The 19,313-nt window shown below is 49.4% G+C and overlaps 2 protein-coding genes and 1 long non-coding RNA gene across 8 annotated transcripts in view; all 3 read left to right on the forward strand.

The window, feature by feature from the left end:
* LOC132462868 (band 4.1-like protein 3) overlaps positions 1 to 14,856 on the forward strand; it is a 30,755-nt gene extending 15,899 nt beyond the window's left edge. For 3 of the 6 annotated variants that reach the window (XM_060058635.1, XM_060058638.1, XM_060058640.1), the window contains 11 exons: positions 406 to 471; positions 1,088 to 1,285; positions 2,397 to 2,456; positions 2,892 to 3,944; positions 5,200 to 5,247; positions 5,477 to 5,551; positions 6,409 to 6,504; positions 7,234 to 7,332; positions 8,094 to 8,174; positions 8,651 to 8,766; positions 13,760 to 14,856. In XM_060058635.1, coding sequence (XP_059914618.1) covers positions 406 to 471; positions 1,088 to 1,285; positions 2,397 to 2,456; positions 2,892 to 3,944; positions 5,200 to 5,247; positions 5,477 to 5,551; positions 6,409 to 6,504; positions 7,234 to 7,332; positions 8,094 to 8,174; positions 8,651 to 8,761 — 1,887 coding nt within the window. In that variant the 3' untranslated portion in view covers positions 8,762 to 8,766; positions 13,760 to 14,856. The remainder of the gene's footprint in view (positions 1 to 405; positions 472 to 1,087; positions 1,286 to 2,396; positions 2,457 to 2,891; positions 3,945 to 5,199; positions 5,248 to 5,476; positions 5,552 to 6,408; positions 6,505 to 7,233; positions 7,333 to 8,093; positions 8,175 to 8,650; positions 8,767 to 13,759) is intronic. The other 3 variants (XM_060058636.1, XM_060058639.1, XM_060058637.1) reach the window with 3 other exon arrangements.
* LOC132462871 (uncharacterized) lies at positions 8,773 to 11,625 on the forward strand. Its single transcript, XR_009526917.1, has 2 exons — positions 8,773 to 9,480; positions 9,537 to 11,625. It is a non-coding gene; the product is annotated as an uncharacterized LOC132462871 (long non-coding RNA).
* A 517-nt stretch (positions 14,857 to 15,373) lies between the features above and the next one.
* LOC132462870 (zinc finger and BTB domain-containing protein 14-like) lies at positions 15,374 to 18,528 on the forward strand. The gene is made up of 2 exons (XM_060058641.1): positions 15,374 to 15,529; positions 16,176 to 18,528. The coding sequence occupies exon 2, from the start codon at positions 16,199 to 16,201 to the stop codon at positions 17,375 to 17,377; it is 1,179 nt and encodes a 392-aa protein (XP_059914624.1). The 5' UTR covers positions 15,374 to 15,529; positions 16,176 to 16,198; the 3' UTR covers positions 17,378 to 18,528.
* Positions 18,529 to 19,313: the final 785 nt, after the last annotated feature.

Below are 19,313 nucleotides of genomic sequence, written 5' to 3' on the forward strand. Positions count from 1 at the left end.
CAATAACCATACAGATTATCCCCATAATTAAATACGACCCTTCTTTTGTCCAGGATTTTTCTTGGCAAAATGGATTCATTTTTCCATCTAATTTCTTTTGTGCTTTTGTTTGTACATCTTGGAGAAATTCATCTTCTTTTTTGGATCACTGCAGCACATTTTGGTTTGACCTCCTTTTAGTTTTTTTGTTATTTTCGGGCGCGGCCCAGACGGTATCATTTCAAGTTTCTCATGAGTTTCCTGTACAGTGCAGTAACCGGTGTGGATACTGTATGTAACGGGCGTATCGATTTGAAGTCAAAACTCCCCATCTCTCTCTCTCTCTCTCTCTGTGTGAAGGAAGCAGTGTATTTAAAGCCCCACCCCTCACCTGACGTTGCTTCCTCCCTCCTTGTGTCTTCACAGTATAGCTTCATAAGGCGCGTGAAGGGGGAAAACGTTTTTATCAAGCACAGTAATCTGATGCTAGAGGTGGGTAAGGCAGCGGCGCATGACGACCGCACGCAACGTTTGAAGAACCCTAACCCCTCCATTGTAAAAACGTAAAGACTCTCGCCGTGTAACTGACCAGCACGTCAGACGTTTTGGGCTGCAGAACGTTGCGATATCCTAACAGTGACATCCTTGCGGATGCACACATTTGACTGAGTGAATGTTAACGGAATCGACTAACGCAGGGTTTGCAGAGTGGTGAAACTAACGGAGGATTGGGAGTGTTGCACTTGACCCGGACTCATAAAGCCATGCATGAAGCCTTCCCATTTGCGTTGGTTTTTCATTGGACCAAGCGAGTCTCCGGACGCTTCCGCTGCGTCGTTGGCACGCATCATGCGTTGCATTTGCCTCTCATGTTGCCCCAAACGGCGAGCGATTGGCGCAGACGGCCTCTCTTCCAGAGTGTGACGGGGAGGTGACGGGTCATAGGAGCAGTTGACCCGGCAGCAGTTCCTCAACAAACACCGGCGTCAACTGCCTCCCACGACCCCCCCCACCTACCCCGGACTGGATGCATGGCCTGTCCTTGTGATTCTCACCGCCGTTGCCCCCTCCCCCCCCCCCCCCCCTCTGTGGTGATTCGGCGGTCCAGGACACAGACGCGTCGGCCGACCTCGGCAAGCACCAGATCAACATCAGCGAGCTGAAGCGCTCCTTCCTGGAGACGGGCGACGCCGGTATGGCGGGCGCCGGAGCCACGGAGTGGGAGAAGCGGCTCTCCTCGTCCCCCGCCCGCTCGCTCCGGGCGGACGAGCCGCCCATGATCGAGCCCCTCCTCCTCCCCCAGGACGTAAGCCCCCCCCCCCCCCCCCCCCCCACCACCACACGTCGAGTGATTGGCTAACGAAGGGTTGCAAGCAGTCATGGGGGTGTCAAGTCAAGTCAAGTTTACTTTTAAAACAGTTGACCAAAGTGCTGTACACATCCACTATCTAGTTATAAACACACAAATAACAAAACTATTTAAAGCACGAATAAGGACACAGTCAATAATACAACTTATATGGAGTTAAATGCATGAGAAGAGTTTTTAGGAGGGATTTGAAACTGGGCACTGAAGGGGCTAGCCTAACATGAAGATGGAGTTCGTTACAGTCTGGGGCCAACGACTGAAAAAGCCAGATCTGCCCTGCTCTTAAGTCTTGACGGGGGGATGGAGTGGTAATTGGTCATTGGACCTCAGTGACCTCAGGGAGGGTGGGTTAGAGTTGAACCCCTGTGCCCCCATGTCTCATCACCGTGGGTGTGCAACTGTAACACAAGGTGACGCGGTTGCTGCCCTGTCTGATTAGTGGAGATGGTGCCCCGATGTCGATCGTCAAGGCACGACATCATTATCGTGTCCTCTGGCTGCGGTCAACGGGACGGAGCAATAGTACAAATCTAAAACATACAAATCATGTTTTAGTCTCATCGTGTGATGAGTAGTGCTCTGAATATTGCATGAGGGTATAGGTACCCTGCAGTGAAAGGTTAACCAACGCAAATGTATTCAACAGAAGGATGAATAATATTGTGTTTTTCTTATTTCACAGGGCTATTTGTGGGTCTATGATGTGAAAGCGCTTTAAGCATTTTTAGTAAATCCAATTACTGGATGGTGCACGCGTTTAGTCAATATCCCAGATCAGCCGCCGTATGATTCGTTGCCTTTGTATTATTTTCCTATTTTTTTTCCGAAGGTGCAGATGAGTCGTGTCTGCTTTGTTGTGCAACCGGGTGTGCCTTGATTGAGTCCTACTTATGGAAAACCTTTGAAGAGGCGGCAATTTGCCTCTTCACAGACTTATTTCAACTGTGGTAGAATCCCTTCTCTGGGCATCCTTGCTGTCCAGACCTACGCTGAACACCTCTGCGTCAAGGTCCTGCCGTCGTGACACCCTTTCTCCTCTCCCCCCCAGACCAATGGAGAGGAGCCGTCCGCAGACCAGACCAAGATGGAGCCAGAGGCCAAAGATGAGGTAAATCGCAAACTTTAATAATGTTGTTTTCATGCAAGTACGCCTTTGAAAATCATCTATGCAGGGAACTCTGTCGACTAGATGTGTGCGTGGTAAAGATATTTCTTATTCTTGCACTGTGTCTGTGGCAGCATTAGCACGAGGCTATCTATCCAGGTGCAGGCAGAGAACGTGTCCCGATACTAAATCCCCTCTGAGTGTCTTTGAGTCCTGTTTAACGTATGGAGTGTCTTAATGTATGGAGTGTCTTTGAGTCCTCTTTAACGTATGGAGTGTGCTTAACATATGGAGTGTCTTAATGTATGGAGTGTCTTTGAGTCCTGAAGGTTGCCGCGCTTCAGCCGCGCGGTTGGACGGCCGCGCGCGCCGCTCGTTCCTCTTTAGCCACTAACATGGCGCGGCGCGGCGTCCCATAAGCCCCCCGTGTCTCCATAGGCGGTGCGCTACTTGGTCAAACTGGTGGCGGACGGCTACGGCACGGACGGGGCCACGTCCTCGGGGCCCCACGGCATGAGCCTGTCCACCACCATGGACGACGACGTGTTCACCGACGCCACCACCCTGCGGGGGGAGGAGGAGGAGGAGGAGGAGGAGGGCGCACACAAGACCACGCCCGACTCCCAGGGCGAGGCGTCGGAGCGGTCGGTGGTGAAGGTCAGCCCCGGCACCGTGCGGCAGGAGGTGTCCCAGGCCATCATCGACAAGAAGGGCACCCTCATCATCCTCAGGGAGGCCGAGGACGACAAGATGGCCGCCGCCGAGAAGATGGCCGCCGCCGAGAAGATGGCCGCCGGCGACATCACCAAGGCGGCCGAGCCTCCGGCCGGGGAAACGGAAGACGTTGCCGAAAACGAGGTCCCCTCGGCCTCCGACGAGGAAGACGGCGGCGTTCCCGCCACGGAGAAGGAGGAGGCGTACGCCGGCCGGGGCGTGATCCTGGGCCCGGGCGACGCCCCCGCCCTGAAGATTGAGAGCCGGCGCATCGAGGTGACGCAGCTCAAGGGGGTGTCCTCGCCCACCCGGGCCAAGGCCTCCTGGGTGTCCGAGGTGGTGAAGACGGTGGAGAGGTCAGAGTTCACCAGCATGTCGGCGAAGGAAGGCGAGCAGTGGGCGGAGTTCAAGGCTGGCGCGCCAAAGGACGTCTTCCTGTTCCAGAGCGCCCAGGAGGTCAAGCCCGGAGGCGGCCTCGCCACCGCACTGTCCGCAGTCAACGAGCTGTCCGCTGTCACCGCCGCTCTGTCCACCGTCACAGAGCCGTCAAAGGCCCCCGAGCTGTCAAAGGTCACCGAGATGACCCCAGTCACCGAGCTGACAAAGGTCACCGAGATGACCGCAGTCACAGAGCTGTCAAAGGTCACCGAGGTCACCGAGCTGTCAAAGGTCATGGAGCTGTCAAAGGTCACCGAGATGGCCGAGGTCACCAAGCGATCCGAAGTCACCGAGCTGACCACGGTCACCACCGAGCTGTCGGCCACCGGCCTAGACGTGGTACCGTATGCCTTCCCAGAGAGAACCAGAAAATGACTTAAATGGTCATTTTCCAGCGCATCCCCCCCCCCCCCCCCCCCCCCCCCCCCTACCCTACAAGCCGACTCTGGTTCTAACAACGGAAAAAACAACAAACCAGGACGACGAGAACCTTAACCCAACCGCTCTGCATGGCTAACAATCCCCTAATCCAAGCGCCATTCGCTCATCCTCCCACAGCAGAAACCAACATCTTTCAGTTGCTCCTCCAAGCCCTCTGCCTTGTTACGCTTTTATTCATAATTTTTTTCAGAACGATTGGTGTTGTTGAATTCTATAACTGCTTACTTTACATGAACGGCTGCGTTGAGCGCGTCGATTATGTGGGGAGAACAGAGAATGTGGCACTGGTTTCTTTTTGTTTTGAAGGCTGTGGATTATTCATAAACATCGCTGCACTTGATGAACCCGGAGAGAGCAGTCTCGGAGAGTTTCCATGGCGATGTAGAACTTTACACGGTTCAGAGTCGGGTCGTTACTGACGCTCGTGTTGCAATCAATTTGGCCGTATGTTCTCGATTGAAACTCGACTCACCGTCTTGACTTGTTTACGAATCTGGTCAACGGGCGGTTCGTATGCGGTCTGCCCAACAGCAGACGGCTGAGTTATGGCCCAGCTCCTAGCTGTGTGTTTGTGGCCGAGGGTTAGTTGTTGTTGTGTTTTCGTAGTGTTTTCCACAGCAGACGCATTCCTCCTCTCAGCTCTAGTCCTTTATGAAGCAGTGACTTCATAGCTCTGGCCCAACGCCAACGCTGCCGCTATCTCCCTCCTCACCCTACCTCCCCCTCACTCTCCCCCCCCCCCCAGCACGATGGCTAACCAGAAATATTGTATGGGTTGTGTTGTAAGCTGATTTAGTTCCACAAAGATCAGCTTTTTTTTTTTTTTTTTTTTTTTAAAGTGTGGGATTTCTGAATACAGATGACTAGAAACGCCCGTAGCTGTGACGGAGATACGAATTTAGATCTTTATATTTACAATAAAATGTTACCCGGTATAAAGGTATGAACCTTGCTAGGGTGCTGCACGCAATCCACAACCCATACAAACGCATTTCTGCTCTTTCGATTCCAGCGTTCCCCCGTTCCCCCGTTCCCCTGTCATCCTTCCTCTTTTCTTCTGTGTTGTAGCTGTCGATGTGTTGACTGTGTGTGTGTATTTGACTGTCCTCTTTCTTCCTTCCCGTCTTTCGACCTATCCCTCCTTTCCATCCAGTCCACCCTGGGATGGACCTCCTCCTCCCCGAGCCCCGTCCTCCTCAAGGTGACCTCCTATGTTCCTTACTCGGGCCCTCGCAACCGTACAGGGGGTCTGAACCCAGTCAGGGTTCCTCCTCTGAGCTGCCACGCCAGCTGGACGCGGGGAGGGGGTTTATGTTGTATAACAGGTGTACCGGGCAGTACCTCTCGCCGCGTTCATGCTGATCACACCACCGTATCCGTGGTAACGGCGTCTCTTACCATAGGGGGGCCTTGCTTTTTGTCGCACCCAGGTGTCCGAAGAGCCCAAGCCGGAGGAGAACGGTGACGCCGCCGCGGCGACGGACGCCACGCCGGCTGATTCAACGGTAAATATCTCGGCGGTCTCAGACGGAGCGAGAGCGGGGATGACGTCGGGCTCCGCGGGGCCGGGGCCGGGCGTATCCCAAGTGTCCCCGGCGGCTCAAAGAGACGCTTGTTTTCGGTTGGCAGAGCAGCTGACTCCGGCGTTGTTCGACCGAACAATGGGCGGTCCACATGCCACAGGCCGGCGTAGAAAGAAGGCCCATGCGTCTGTCTGTCCGCGCACTAGGGGGTGGTAGAGTGTGGCAGGGAAAACCAGCACACCCACAGCCTCAATCCGTCCTTCGGAAACGTGTAAACCCCGCCCCTCTGTGATCCCTCCCCCCCAGGCCACATGAGTAGGCGTATCGGGGGCCGCCCTGACGCAATGTGGGGCAAGCCACTCAGACCGCTACTATTCATCCTTTCTCGCCGGCAGTCAGGACACGAGGGCACGGGGGCAGCGGCCAACAAATGTCGTTATTTTTTTTCTCTCCCGGTTGTTTTTGCCAACACCGGTCCCCACCACCGTGGAGAGCAGGATGAGGATAGCTGGGTCGACGCCCGCGACCGTAAGCCTGGTCCGCGTCTCTCCAGATGTGGTTGGCTAGGGCAGCACGTCGGCTTTATTAGATCGATGGAGCGAATGTTGTTTTTTTTGTAATAGGGGAGAAGTGGAGCGATGTATGACTAAAGTTGGGTGCCAGGGGGGCGGCGCGGTGTGGCAGTCTAGTCGGTGGTTCTCCGTTGGGGTTTTTGAAAATATATACCAAGTGCAAGGAGTTGCACTGTGCAAACATGTTTCAAAAGCCTGTTTAACTCGCCTGGTTTGTGTCCGACCTCGTTCTGTGGTTCTCCCTCTCTGCGGCCGTTGCCTGAGCAGAGTTCGGAGTCGGCCACGCTACAGGAGGAGCCGGCCCCCAAGGACTCCCCGGTGGTCCACACGGAAACCAAGACCACCACCTACGAGTCCGCCGAGGTACTTGTCACCTACATGGCTGTACATCACTTGACTCAAAGGTGACGCATTATACCACCAGGTGTGAGTGGGATTAGCCGTTACAAGCCGTGTTGAAAATCGGCCTCTTCTGACATCACAAGTGGGCGTGTCTACCTAGATGTGTGACGGAATTTGCAACGCTTGCAACAGTCCACTGGGTAGACTGGTACACTGATCTACCCAGCACACATCTAGGTGGACACGCCCCCTTGTGATGTCAGAAGAGGCAGATTTTCAAAACGGCTCGTAACGGCCAATCACACTCACACCTGGTGGTATAGTATGTCACCTTTTTAATGCCTTATCACCCCTCCCTATGGCTTCCCTACACCACATCCTGTCAAAGTTTGAAACATGGTGAAGATATACACTGAACCAACACTGATAACCGATCGGTATTGAAACCCAGCCTGTTAAACACTTCTAACCATCACGGGAACGAGGGAGTGTCTTCTTGCACTAAGGTCAGGGTCGGTCATCACTATATGGCCTGTAAAGCCCTTGGAGACTGTAACTGCGGTTCAGGGCTATACAAATACAATTAGCTTGACTCCACCTGACCACCTGTGTGTTGAGCAGCGAGTATTGATCGTGTTTATCCCATTAGGAAATCTGTCGGTAAGTGTGATGTCATAAGTGTTGCCGGTAATTTCAGTGTGTGTGTGTGTGTGTGTCCCCCCGCCCCTCCTACTGTGTGTTAATTAATAGGGAGACACCAACGGTGACGTGGACCCTGGAGTGTTGCTGAGCGCCCAGACCATCACCTCAGAGACCAGCAGCACCACGACAACCACACACATCACTAAGGTTGTCGGGGGAGACACTGTTGGGGGGGGGGGGGGGGGGGGGGATGTGTTTCCTTTCCATGTGTCCTATAAAAAGGACGGCTGTGTGTGAGCATTAATCATCAGATCCCCAGGGGGTCCGAGTCACTATGTGTGGGGCTAAAAATACCGACCTGAGTTGTTAACGATAATTTTATCATGGTAAAATATAATGGCAAATTTAATGAATTGAACGGCCATACTGCATTGAATTTACTATTAATGCTCATATTTTCCCATATGAATGTATTTTCACGCTTTGAATGGTGAAGACTTTATGCCTTTTCAACCGTCGTTTATTTCAGTCAATCCACTGTAGGTTTAAAGGTTGTTCCAGCGTTTCTAGGCCGACACATCTGATCTTTCAGCTGCCCGCCCAATAAGCAGGCCGTCAAAAAAAAAGCGTCTCTACTAGGCAGCCTATGCGCCGAGATCGCACACAAAAACAAATCAACCAATCAAAACCAAAATAAATAGTATTCCAACCAATCAACGACAAGGGGGTGGGTGTTGTGGGCTTTTGCGCTGCGTTCGTGATCGTTTTAACCGAAGGCACGAAACACGGGAGGGAGGGGCGAGCTGGCTCCGTTTGTCTGGGATCTCGCTTCAACTACCAACAGAAGTGACGTCAGCCAACATCGCTGATACAACCTTTAAGTCACTGGGCCCTGGGTAGCATTGAGTGGTATGCTAAGGTTTCCCTGGGGTCTTTCCCTGTCGCCCCCCCCCCCCCACGCTCCCCAGATGGTGAAGGGTGGCATCTCGGAGACGAGGATCGAGAAGCGGATCGTCATCACGGGGGACACGGACATCGACCACGACGAGGTCTCCTCTTAGCCTTACTCATTCGTCCGGTCGTGTCTCTCTCACACTCGCTTGCTTTCTTTATCGATTGATTTATATTTTTCTCTCCTTGATTTGTCATCGCTCTGTACTGTCATTGATTGGATTTGTACAGTTGACCGTGAAGAAAAAATTCTAACTCCATAGAGACCTTGTCCCCCCCCAGACCTTAACTGTTCTCTGTTGACCCGTGGTGAGCTCCCCTACGCGGCCTTTCTCCCCGTTTCACACATTGACTTAATAACATTAACCTCTCCTTAATTTCGGGTGGCAGATAACGACGTATTGCAGCCGTCGCTGGTGTCATTTTTCTCCTACATGTGTGTGACCCGACATTGGCAACCATGATTGACCTAAAAATACCAACACCTCCCCCTCCCCCGCCCTGTTCCTGTTCTCTGTCTCCCCCCGGTGGCCATCTACTCGCCCTGCACTTCCCCGCTCCGCGTCGTGCGTAGGCTCTGGCTCAGGCCATTAAGGAGGCTAAAGAGCAGCACCCCGACATGTCAGTGACCAAAGTAGTGGTCCATAAAGAGACCGAGATCACCCCAGACGAGGGCGAGGACTGACCCAGGTAAGAGGACGAGGTCCCGGTCTCATCTGGTTCTGGTTCTGCTTGCACTGAGCTTGCAAAGTGTGGCCTCCATTCTCAGCATGCCGCTTCCCCCCCCCCACCGACATCGTCTTCCAATAATTCCTATTTTTCCTCCTTTACCGGTACGATTAAAGGCATGACTCTTTACTGGTACGGTTAAAGGCATGACTCTTTACTGGTACGGTTAAAGAAATGACTCTTTACTGGTACATTTAAAGACATGACTCTTTACTGGTACAGTCAAAGACGTGACTCTTTACTGGTACGGTTAAAGAAATTACTCTTTACTGGTACATTTAAAGACATGACTCTTTACTGGTACAGTCAAAGACATGACTCTTTACTGGTACGGTTAAAGACATGGGTCTTTACTTCTACAGTTAAAGAACAAGATCTTTAATGGTACATTGAAAGAACCGGCTCTTTCCTGATACAGCTTATAGCGTAATTCTTTACCGGTACAGTTAAAGGTATAGATCTTCAAAGGTACGGTTAAAGGTCTGGCACTTTACTGGTACGGTTAAAGGCCCGGCACTTTTCTGGTACAGTGAAAGAACCGGTGCTTGACTGGTACAGTTAAAGGTTTGGCACTTTACTGGTACGGTTAAAGACCTAGCACTTTACTGGAACGGTTAAAGACCTAGCACTTTACTGGAACGGTTAAAGACCTAGCACTTCACTGGTACGGTTAAAGTCCTAGCACTTTACTGGTACGGTTAAAGTCCTAGCACTTTACTGGTACGGTTAAGAGCAATGTGCAGGTTGACGTTAGCATTTGCACTCTAGCATTTCTCTTACCTTGGTTGCATCATGTTCGAGTTCTGTGGTCTGTGCGTGCACATTGCATTACAAAAATGATTCCAGTCGTAATACAATTGAATATGACTTAACCTTTTTTTTAACCGATTTGCAATCGACCCAGGAATGCCAACCTGCACGTTGCTCTGAAAGACCTAGCTCCTAACCAGTACAGACACCAATGTTTCTTGTGCAGCACTAACACCCGATGCCTCACTCCTCTTTCCGAGCTCCCCTGGCGCAGTACAGTGCCGGGCCAAAGGCCAACGTTCCTAACGCACTGTCAATTACAGGCTGGCCCCCCCCCAGGACCAAGCGTTAAACTGGCCTATTCTGGTCGTGCTAATGCTGCTACTGCTGCTGCTGGCACTCTCATGCAATCCCCAGTAACCAGGGGGCAACACCCCCCTCTGCTGGGAAGCCGGCACAGTGTGCTTCGCCTCTGAGAGGGACGACCCCTGACCCGGAGACCCAGACCTGCCCTGCTGACGCTCCTGCGTGACCAGAACCCAAACTGTCTAAATGACGTTATTGAGGAGAGTCAAACTAGGCCAAAGCCAAGTGACGGAGGTCTCTTGACTTAATTCCAATGGGAATGCAATGCTGCCTCGTTGGATGTTTTTGATGGCAGAATGCAGGGTATATAGATTACATTGTAGATTGGAGGTCCTTGTTCAGTGTAGTTTGACTCAAACGCTGCTTTCGTGTCTGGAGGGGATTCACTCACCTCCCATGTTTCGTCAACCCAAAGATCAAGTTAACACCAACCCGTTTAGCTGCAGCTCCCATTTCATTGGTGGTGTTTAGCAAACAAATGACAATGCGAGCTTCTGTCAACACTGCCGAGCCTAACCCCTTTAAACACGTCGCCAGCCATCCATGATGGGAGGGGGGGAGAGGGAAAGAAAGGGAGGGAGGGAGGCAGAGAGAGACCCAACCTGCTCTGCTCCTTAATGCACCTCCAGGCTGACGATCTGCACTGTCATCTGTATCTCGTGTAATCTGATCCGATAACTGCGCAGACAAGACCGAAATATGCCCCAGACTGTGTAAAAGTGTGTTTTCAACTCCAGACTTTACCATAAAGGCATTAATCATTGGAGGCATATGGTGGAGGGGTTTGCCGTCAGTCAAGGCTCTGCCCTGAGTGCAAACACGTGTCTTTAGAGAAGCTATCGGCAAGGTGATTCAACATATAACCAGTGTTCCTCCTCCATGCATCCAGCAGTGGTGCAGCGCCACCACTGGAGGACCAGCGCCACTGCAGTCATTTATTAGACCATTTATTATTTATTCAGAATTATGTTTGGCGCCCCAAATGCATTCTTTTTTTATTACATATAATACTCCATTCCCCTCAAGGGTTAAATTGTCATTATTTTCATTGTAGAAATATTGTGGAAAATTTCCTGACCGCAAAGTGTTCTGCTATTGAAGATTAAAAGCCCATAATTATACTGTAGGCGGCATTAGCCCATAAAATGTTAGACTAAAGGTAGGAAGCATAAAGAGAAAAAAAAAGAGACTTAATCATAGATGGTAGCCTGCATATTTGATGCGGTGGAACAGAAGCAACAGTATTATTGAACCTAGACCAGAGGTCTTGAACAGGGAGTTCGATACCCCTAGGGGGTCCGCGGAGGTACTGCAGGGGGGGGGGGGGGGGGGGTCGCGAAAGTTTTGGTTGATTAGACTTTTTTTTATATTCCCCCAGCAATTTTTTCCACAAATTGAAATGTCATTTATCGGGAAAATAAGCGATCAGCAGAAATAGTCCGCCAAAGACGTTGACGTCGCTTAGCAACCGGACACGCTGGGGGTGATAAGTTACCCGACTACTCTCGGAGTGGTAAGAAAGAAACTAAAAATGTCCATTTGAATTGCTTTTATGCATGATTACATGCAATTGACCGACATTGTTGATCTTGGCAGGTATCAGTTTATTATGTTATGTTATGTTATGTTTATGAATGGCAGTGGCATGGCCACCCTACTCACTGTACCTTGCACATGTTTAAAATGAAAACATGAATATATGAACCTGTGAATTATTTGAATATCTTAGTATTGAATGCAAAATAACAAGGTACTAAGATACATGGCACTATATGCCCAGTTTAATCTAAAACACAATTTGGTACAATATACTGTATAAGTAGGGGGTCCCCGCTCCATCTCTCCATCAGTTTGGGGGTCCTTGGCCTGGAAAACGTTGAATACCTCTGACCTAGACGATGGGAAGGCTAGAAATTGCAGACTGCTTGCGCCAATATTAATGGCATTATAATTTGGCTTGAGGCTATAGTGTGCTCACATGACATTTCTTGTTATGTCATATCAAAATACCATTGGCTCAGACCATTTCCAGTGGAATGCACCTCGTACAGTTCTCGTGGTCCCACTAAAACCTCCTCGCCCCCTCATGCATCAGCACCGTGCACGCTCGCATCTGCGTCGTGCACACGCACCCCAGCGCCGTGCACACACCTCTGCACCGCTGCTGGAAAACATCCTAGGGAACACTGTTTATTCGCTTTAACTAAAAGCTTGGCAGGGAACAATGCTACAAAAAGATGTGTATATCTATCTATTTTTTAAAGGCTGTTATGTGCAGATACATTTCAACCCTCCATTTGGTGAACAAACCACCTTGGGTCCATAAAACAGGTCGGATTGTTGTTTTCTTCCAGCATTTGCGGCAGCTTTGTGCACGTCGGGGCTTGTGTTTCAACTTGCCTGTTTGTCTGTATTGTCAGATTCAGGTCTGGCACAGAGTCGCGCAATGCAATCTCCCGCTCCCTCCTTTTGTTTACATTCTAACCTTCTAATCCTTCTTTTTTCCTTCTCATTTTCAACTTCCTGCTCTGCGGAATTCCGACGCGGGGCGCTTGCGTGCGTTTGTGTCTCCCCTCGATCGCAATCTGCGTTAACTCGTACCCCTGTGACTCCTATGATTTCACATCTGATGGGAAGTAGGCCCATGGTTCAGGGTTGTAGTGAAGGAACAGGTGGCGGTGTGAGCGTGTGTGCATAATGCGTGTGCATGCGTGTACGTGCCTGCATGTGTGTTTTACGTGCCTGTGCGCACTCGCGTGACTCACCAGATGGGAATGGTCGGCTTTGTTTCCACGGACTAACACACACACACACACACCCGGCCCGCCCCTCCCACCTCTCCTGCTCCCTCTGACGTGCGTGCCATCTAATATATGCACCTTACTCGCACTCCTCTGTGTGTGTGCGTGTGTGTGTTCTTTCCCTTCAGGAGGGGTTAGAGGGGCCGCAGCATCCTGTCTGAACTTAAATATAAAATAAAAAGCCGGTACATTTCAAAAAATGTACAACGACGAAGGCACGAATGAATTAACTGAAAAAAATGCCATTGCCATATTCCTGCCAATTGCAAATGTAGAGCACTCATTAACGACTATTTTAAACATGCCTCGTCGTGATGCTGGCTAGGCGGCCAATTAAATATTTGGTTGTCACAGCTGTCAGCGGAGGAGAAAGGCTTTGAATGAGCAGGAATGCAGGCTGAGATCAGGAACAAAGATGCTACCAGATGCTGCCAGCTCGTCTGTCAAACTGCCCTTGTGTAGCTTCCCTTCTCTTTTCGTTATCTCCTTGCCTCCTAGCCCTATGATGTCTCCATGGGAGGGAAACTCTCTCCCCTTAGTGTCCGTCTTGTCGCTTGCTGTCGTGTTTTCAAGACACTCTAGAAATTACAGTCGCAAGTATGGCGGTTGTACACTTCTTCTATTGAGCTAAAAGAATTTCAGTGTAACACCGCTCATGCTTAAAAAATAAAATAAGAATAATCTACAGTGGTGGATTATTCTTGGTCCAATCCATTGCTATGAAATCACATTGGCAGAGCATAAGTGCAGCATTCTTCTCACTCATTCATGATCGCCCTCGGACACAGGAATTACTTTTTGCTCAATGACGCAAAGTGTGACCATGATAACGGCAACTCTTGCAACATAGCACCTAAGTGTGTGTGTGTGTGTGTGTGTGTGTGTGTGTGTGTGTGTGTGTGTGTGTGTGTGTGTGTGTGTGTGTGTGTGTGTGTGTGTGTGTGTGTGTGTGTGTGTGTGTGTGTGTGTGTGTGTGTGTGTGTGTGTGTGTGTGTGTGTGTGTGTGTGTGTGTGTGTGTGTGTTCTCCCTCTCGTAGGAATAAGGATGTTTTCCCACGAGGACTCCATCCCCCATCAGCCACCACGGGTTCCGTATATGTAAGGAGGGAACACTAAAGGAACTGATGGCTCCTGCTCTCCAGCGACTGCGGCTTGCCTCCATTTCTGTCCATCTCTAAATGGTGCATTTGTGCATGAGAAGGGTGCAACGTTGCAGTATCAAAAATAAACAGCAAGACGATACGACACTATATAACAAATCTCTTGTTGACTCGCAGAATACTTATTCTTGTGCAGGGAAGCCAAAAGGTGACCCCTCCCCCCCCCCCCCCCCCCCCTCTCTCTTTACTGCCTTTATGAAATTGATGCATTTTTTATGATTAAGATGAAGAATAATAATTGCAGCAGTTTTATTTATGAAATGAAGCCAAAATCCACTCCGGAAAGCTTCCCAGTGCTTTGTATGGGCTGTGTATGTAGAGGACACCCCTATGTAGCCTAGCGGTAGGTAGACGTGCCAACCTCATCTTCAGCAAGCATCTCACCACTCAACTCCACACCAAGGTATACCACTGCAGTCCTGTATGACCACCCCTGTACTTATACTGTACATAGGCCTCAAGAAGCTTTCTTATTAAAAAAACACACACACCAAACAACAAAGCATATATCTTCCGCCAATGATGTTTGTCATGTGCACTTGAATTCTGTTTTTATTGTTGATCATCTCAGTATTTTTGATTTATTTCACACAAACATCTCTCATGGAGCTTAAGCAGAGGCTAATTTCTTCGTCAAACTCCAAAGAAATCCCCTGTCTGCGCTGGATTGTTTTTGATTTTTGTGCCAGTACAAGCCTTGAATGTTTTTTAGGATTTGATTTTTCTTCTTTATTTTTTATATGGCTGAACATGTTCACGTCTTTGATCGCCGCCGACATTTGATGCTGAAGCAAGCGTATTCTGTCTACCCCCCCCCCCTGAATGTGTAAGCTATATGCCTCTCAACTATTCCATCTATTTAAAATAACACGTGTCGTTCATGTACAGCCATGCCTTCTCAATGGTGAAATATAGGTGTGTTCATTATAATTTGTCATTTTCTTTTGAAATAAAATATTTACTACATTATTGAATTTTGTGGTCGGTGGAGCTTTGTTTAAAATGTCTTGAACATTTTGAAATTCTAAACTATATTTCGATCAATGTCTGCTATGCAAGTCGATTTTGGTATCTGATGGAAAAAATATATTATACTATTTTCATTTGTTACTCTGGTAGCATACTTGACGTACTTCAACGTTCCTTCTCTTCATAAAATGCGAAAAGTTATTTAAACCTAGTTTATTTTATTAGTTTTTAAACGCTTTTGTATTTGGTGGAAATATTACCATAAACTACCGCTGGCTCCTCATTGGCATAAGTCTACATTTAAAGTACACATCCTATTGCGAGCCATTTCACTACGAGGGAGGCGATTAAAAGCGCCTTGTGCCAAATGTCAATCACCACCTAGAATAACATCATTTATTTCATAATAAGGGCACCCTTGAGCTATGCAAAGTGCACATTTATGGGTGCGGTAATAATTACGGTTCGAGGTTTTTCCCCAAGGTTTAGGAGTCATCCTCCTCCGACGCCCCACCCATGGAGCCGTGCGTGCTCCGGGGCTGTAGGTGGCAGCAATAAAATGCAGCATTTCCTCCGGAGCCTGATAGTCACAACAAGAGGAGGAAGAGGAAAAACGACAGCTTTGGATCGTCGTCGACTGCCTTGCGTGACAACATAAGGATCGCGTTCAGGCTTCGGGTATTACATTTTAATTCACCGTTAATTGTGCCGAATGGGTTCCGAGAAGCGAGATTGTTTGGTGCGCGTTTGTGATCGCCGGTGTACCGTTGTTCCGGGGTATTTGTAAAGTGTTAGAAGACACCGATACATGCCAATGGAGGCTTGCTGACCAAAATGGCTGGGCGCAGTGAAATGTGAAATATTCTTGCTAAGGTTATCCTATTCGCACGCAACAACGCCGGCGTGAAAATAGTGCGATAAAGTTATTCGCTTGCATTTCGGCTGTTTCAATAATTTCTCAATATTGCTGTTTTTTTTTATTGCCGGAAAAACAGTCGCGCTTTTTTAACGCTGTCGGGCCTTTTAGCCGAAGGATTTCTGCATGATTGACTTGCCTACCTTTGTTTACTTTATCTGTTCTCCGCGCTTAGTTGTGCGGACCGTCTTAAACATGACGTTATTAATATTTGTTTGCATTTTTGCAGAAACTAAATGACAGTTGCGTACTTCGGCTGTATAAATTATCATAATTGGCATGCAAATTTTGCTAATGCTCCACCCCGTACTTTTGCAGGATTCATATCTGTGCTCTATGTCCTCTCATTAATCTCAAATGATAGCACACGTTGTTTATATGTTGCATTTTTTTATACATATTTTACAGGTTCGCCCTATTACAGCTGCAACATGTCTGACTTATTAAGATATATCGACTATGACCATAAAGCCACCTTCTTGAAGATGCTCAACCAACAGAGGATGGAAGGTGAGCATTGTGACGTAGTGGTGGTGGTGGAGAACATTGAGTTCAGGGCCCACCGCTGCGTTCTGGCGGCCTGCAGCAATTATTTCAAGAAACTCTTCAAGAAGCAGAGCGACGAGGACAACTCCATCGTGGAGCTGGACTTCATCCGCTCGGACATCTTCGAGGAGGTGCTCAACTACATGTACACGGCGCGGTTGGCCGTGCGCAAGAAGGACATCAACATGATGATGTCGTCCGGGCAGATCCTGGGCATCAACTTCCTGGACAACCTGTGCACCCAGAAGCGCGAGCTGACCAACATGAAGACACGGGAGAACCAGGCGCCGGGCGACCACGGCATGCGCGCCCAGGACGCCATCCTGAAGGAGCTAGCCATGGAGGAAGTGCGCAAGAACAGCTTCTACGACCAGGGAATGGAGGGCATGGGCGCCGGGGGCTCCCACGTCTCCCAGCCCCACAACTACAGCACCAGCATGGGCAAGGACCAGCACGGCCACGGCTGGGGCTCGTCCTCCTCCAGCGACATGAAGCTGGAGTACCTCCTGTACGGCCACCGCGACCACGGCTCCTGCCAGGCGACGGGGGCCAAGCCGCTGGACCACAACGCCAAGAAGGAGCGCCTGCTCACCGCCAACCGGCCGTACGGCTGCGAGCACTGCCCCAAGGCCTTCACCACGGCGGCGCACCTCAAGGAGCACCTGAAGATCCACTCGGGCTTCAAGCCGCACCGCTGCGTGGTGTGCGGCAAGGCCTTCATCCGGGGGCCCGACCTGAAGCGGCACGAGCGCGTCCACAGCAACGAGAGGCCCTTCGGCTGCCAGATCTGCGAGAAGGCCTTCAAGCACAAGTCGCACCTGAAGGACCACGAGCGGCAGCACCGCGGCGAGCGGCCCTTCAACTGCGGCTCGTGCGACAAGGCCTTCATCAAGGCGTCGGATCTGAAGCGCCACTGGAACACCATGCACAGCGGGAACCCCCGCCGGCAGATGTCCCTGTCCCCCGCCACCTCCCAGCAGGCGGGCCAGCCCGACGCCACCGGCGACCAGAGAGACTGGAAAATGGAGACGGGGCCCCACTCGCATAACTCGGGGGACTGTTGAGAGCGAGCGAGCGAGAGAGAGAGAGAGAGAAAATTTAAAGCCCCAGCCACGGCCAGGGACATGAGCGATTTTTCTTTTTTCGGGGGCCCCCAATCGGGAAACACAAACGCACACAAAATTTAGACACTGATGTACACCCACACATACACACACACACACACACACACACACACACAAACGCGCGCGCACACACACATGTAGAGACAGACGTAGACACGTACGCCATATACGCCAGGTGCTCAAATGTAAACTTATTGAGTATTTGTATACATGTGTACACAATGCAAATACACACGCAGCCCTGTGATTGGCCGAGGAGCCACGTGTACCACGGACTACGATGGGAGGAACGGCGCTAAGGCCGGTCCACGAGACTGGGGGCTGTATTATCCTAAAGAAATATGTCAACGACAAAAAAAAAATGATGTTCTTTTCCGCCTGTAAAATCATGTAAATGTTTAGTTCACTCTACTTATACGTATATTTTTCACAAAGCATTGTTGCTATTCTAGAGACTGGGGAGTTCTCATAACATTATTCTTTTTATTTTTTGTTTATTTTATTTTTTTTGCTTTTTATGGGATATGTATAACATTTTTAAGTGTTTCGTTTAACCTTTTACTGGATTATCGACAAAGGCTATAGAGGCAGTCAGATGAGACGGGCGACAAAAAAATAAAAGAGGATTTTCTTTCTGCATAACATTTGTTGCGTTGCGTATATTCCCGTGGATGTTTTAATGGATGTGTTTAGTTGTGTTGGTTGATTGATATTGACACTGTAAGAGTAAAGCGTTGACTTTTTTTGCATTTTTCGGAAAGAAAAAAAGAAACAAACAAACAGACGATACCAAAGTCTTGGGCCCCCCCCCCTATCCCCCCTACCCCCCCCCTCCTTGCAGAGGAGGACCTCACAAGGCTGTCCAGTCCCAAGCATCGCCCGGCCCACTAGATTTACTGTTATACAGTACAACCACTGTCATCCTGCGATCAACCGTCTAATGATAGGTGTCTGTATATACTGTAGCTTAGTTTGTTGCACAACTATAAGAGTACACCGTAATGGAATATGCACATATTAACATTGTTCTACCCGCCCCCCCCCCCCCTCCTATCTACACTTTGACAATAAACACCATTTGCTGCGTTGTATTGTTTGGTTTTGTTTAGTTTTTTTCCGACCCGATACTTTTTTTTGTTGTTTGAGAGCTAGCTTATGCTGATTAGTTTTGGGTCACGTTTATGTGTTGTTTGATGGATTTAACTGGTTCGACATTTGGTGTTTGAGGGGGGGTTTCGGATAGCAATCCAATTCCTGGCCTCTTGACTTGCACTGAGAATGTGGTTTGGAAGCCTCGTTGATTGTCCTGGAGTTAATATAATTGAACCATTTGAGATGGCAAGCTAGTGGAGTAATGTACATTTGCAAATGATCCCATTGTGAATATGTGTACTGGCTTTGTCATCTGCAAGATGTTTTACCCATGAGCGACGAGGGGTGGTTGTGGGGGGGGAATTTTCTCAACTGGGTGAGGCGTAATAAACCATACAGTTGACGTCATGTGCGCAAAACAAGTCCATTAATTTCTTATGTCCAAGATGCATTGTTTTCTAGTTTGAAAAAAACACTGGGCTTGATCTTTTACTTCGAGTTAAAACTGGATTTTCTTTGCCTCCCAGAGATGTAGGATGACGTGTTCATATTTTTGTTAACTTACCAAAATCCAAAATCAGGTCAAGTGATGCTCACGTCACGAGGCAGGCAGCTCGATGAGAGATCTCTGAGAACGCGGTGGTGAATCTGTTTAAACCTGTTGCTCACGTGACATGATAAAACACATCCGACAGCATCACAACCGCGTGGCAAGTCAAGGACTCGTTAAACTTATAAATATTTGAGGCACTGCGTGTATAGCGGCTCAGACTGTTCCCTTTTA

The sequence above is a fragment of the Gadus macrocephalus genome, chromosome 8 (genome assembly GCF_031168955.1).
Source record: "Gadus macrocephalus chromosome 8, ASM3116895v1".
NCBI lineage: Eukaryota > Metazoa > Chordata > Actinopteri > Gadiformes > Gadidae > Gadus > Gadus macrocephalus.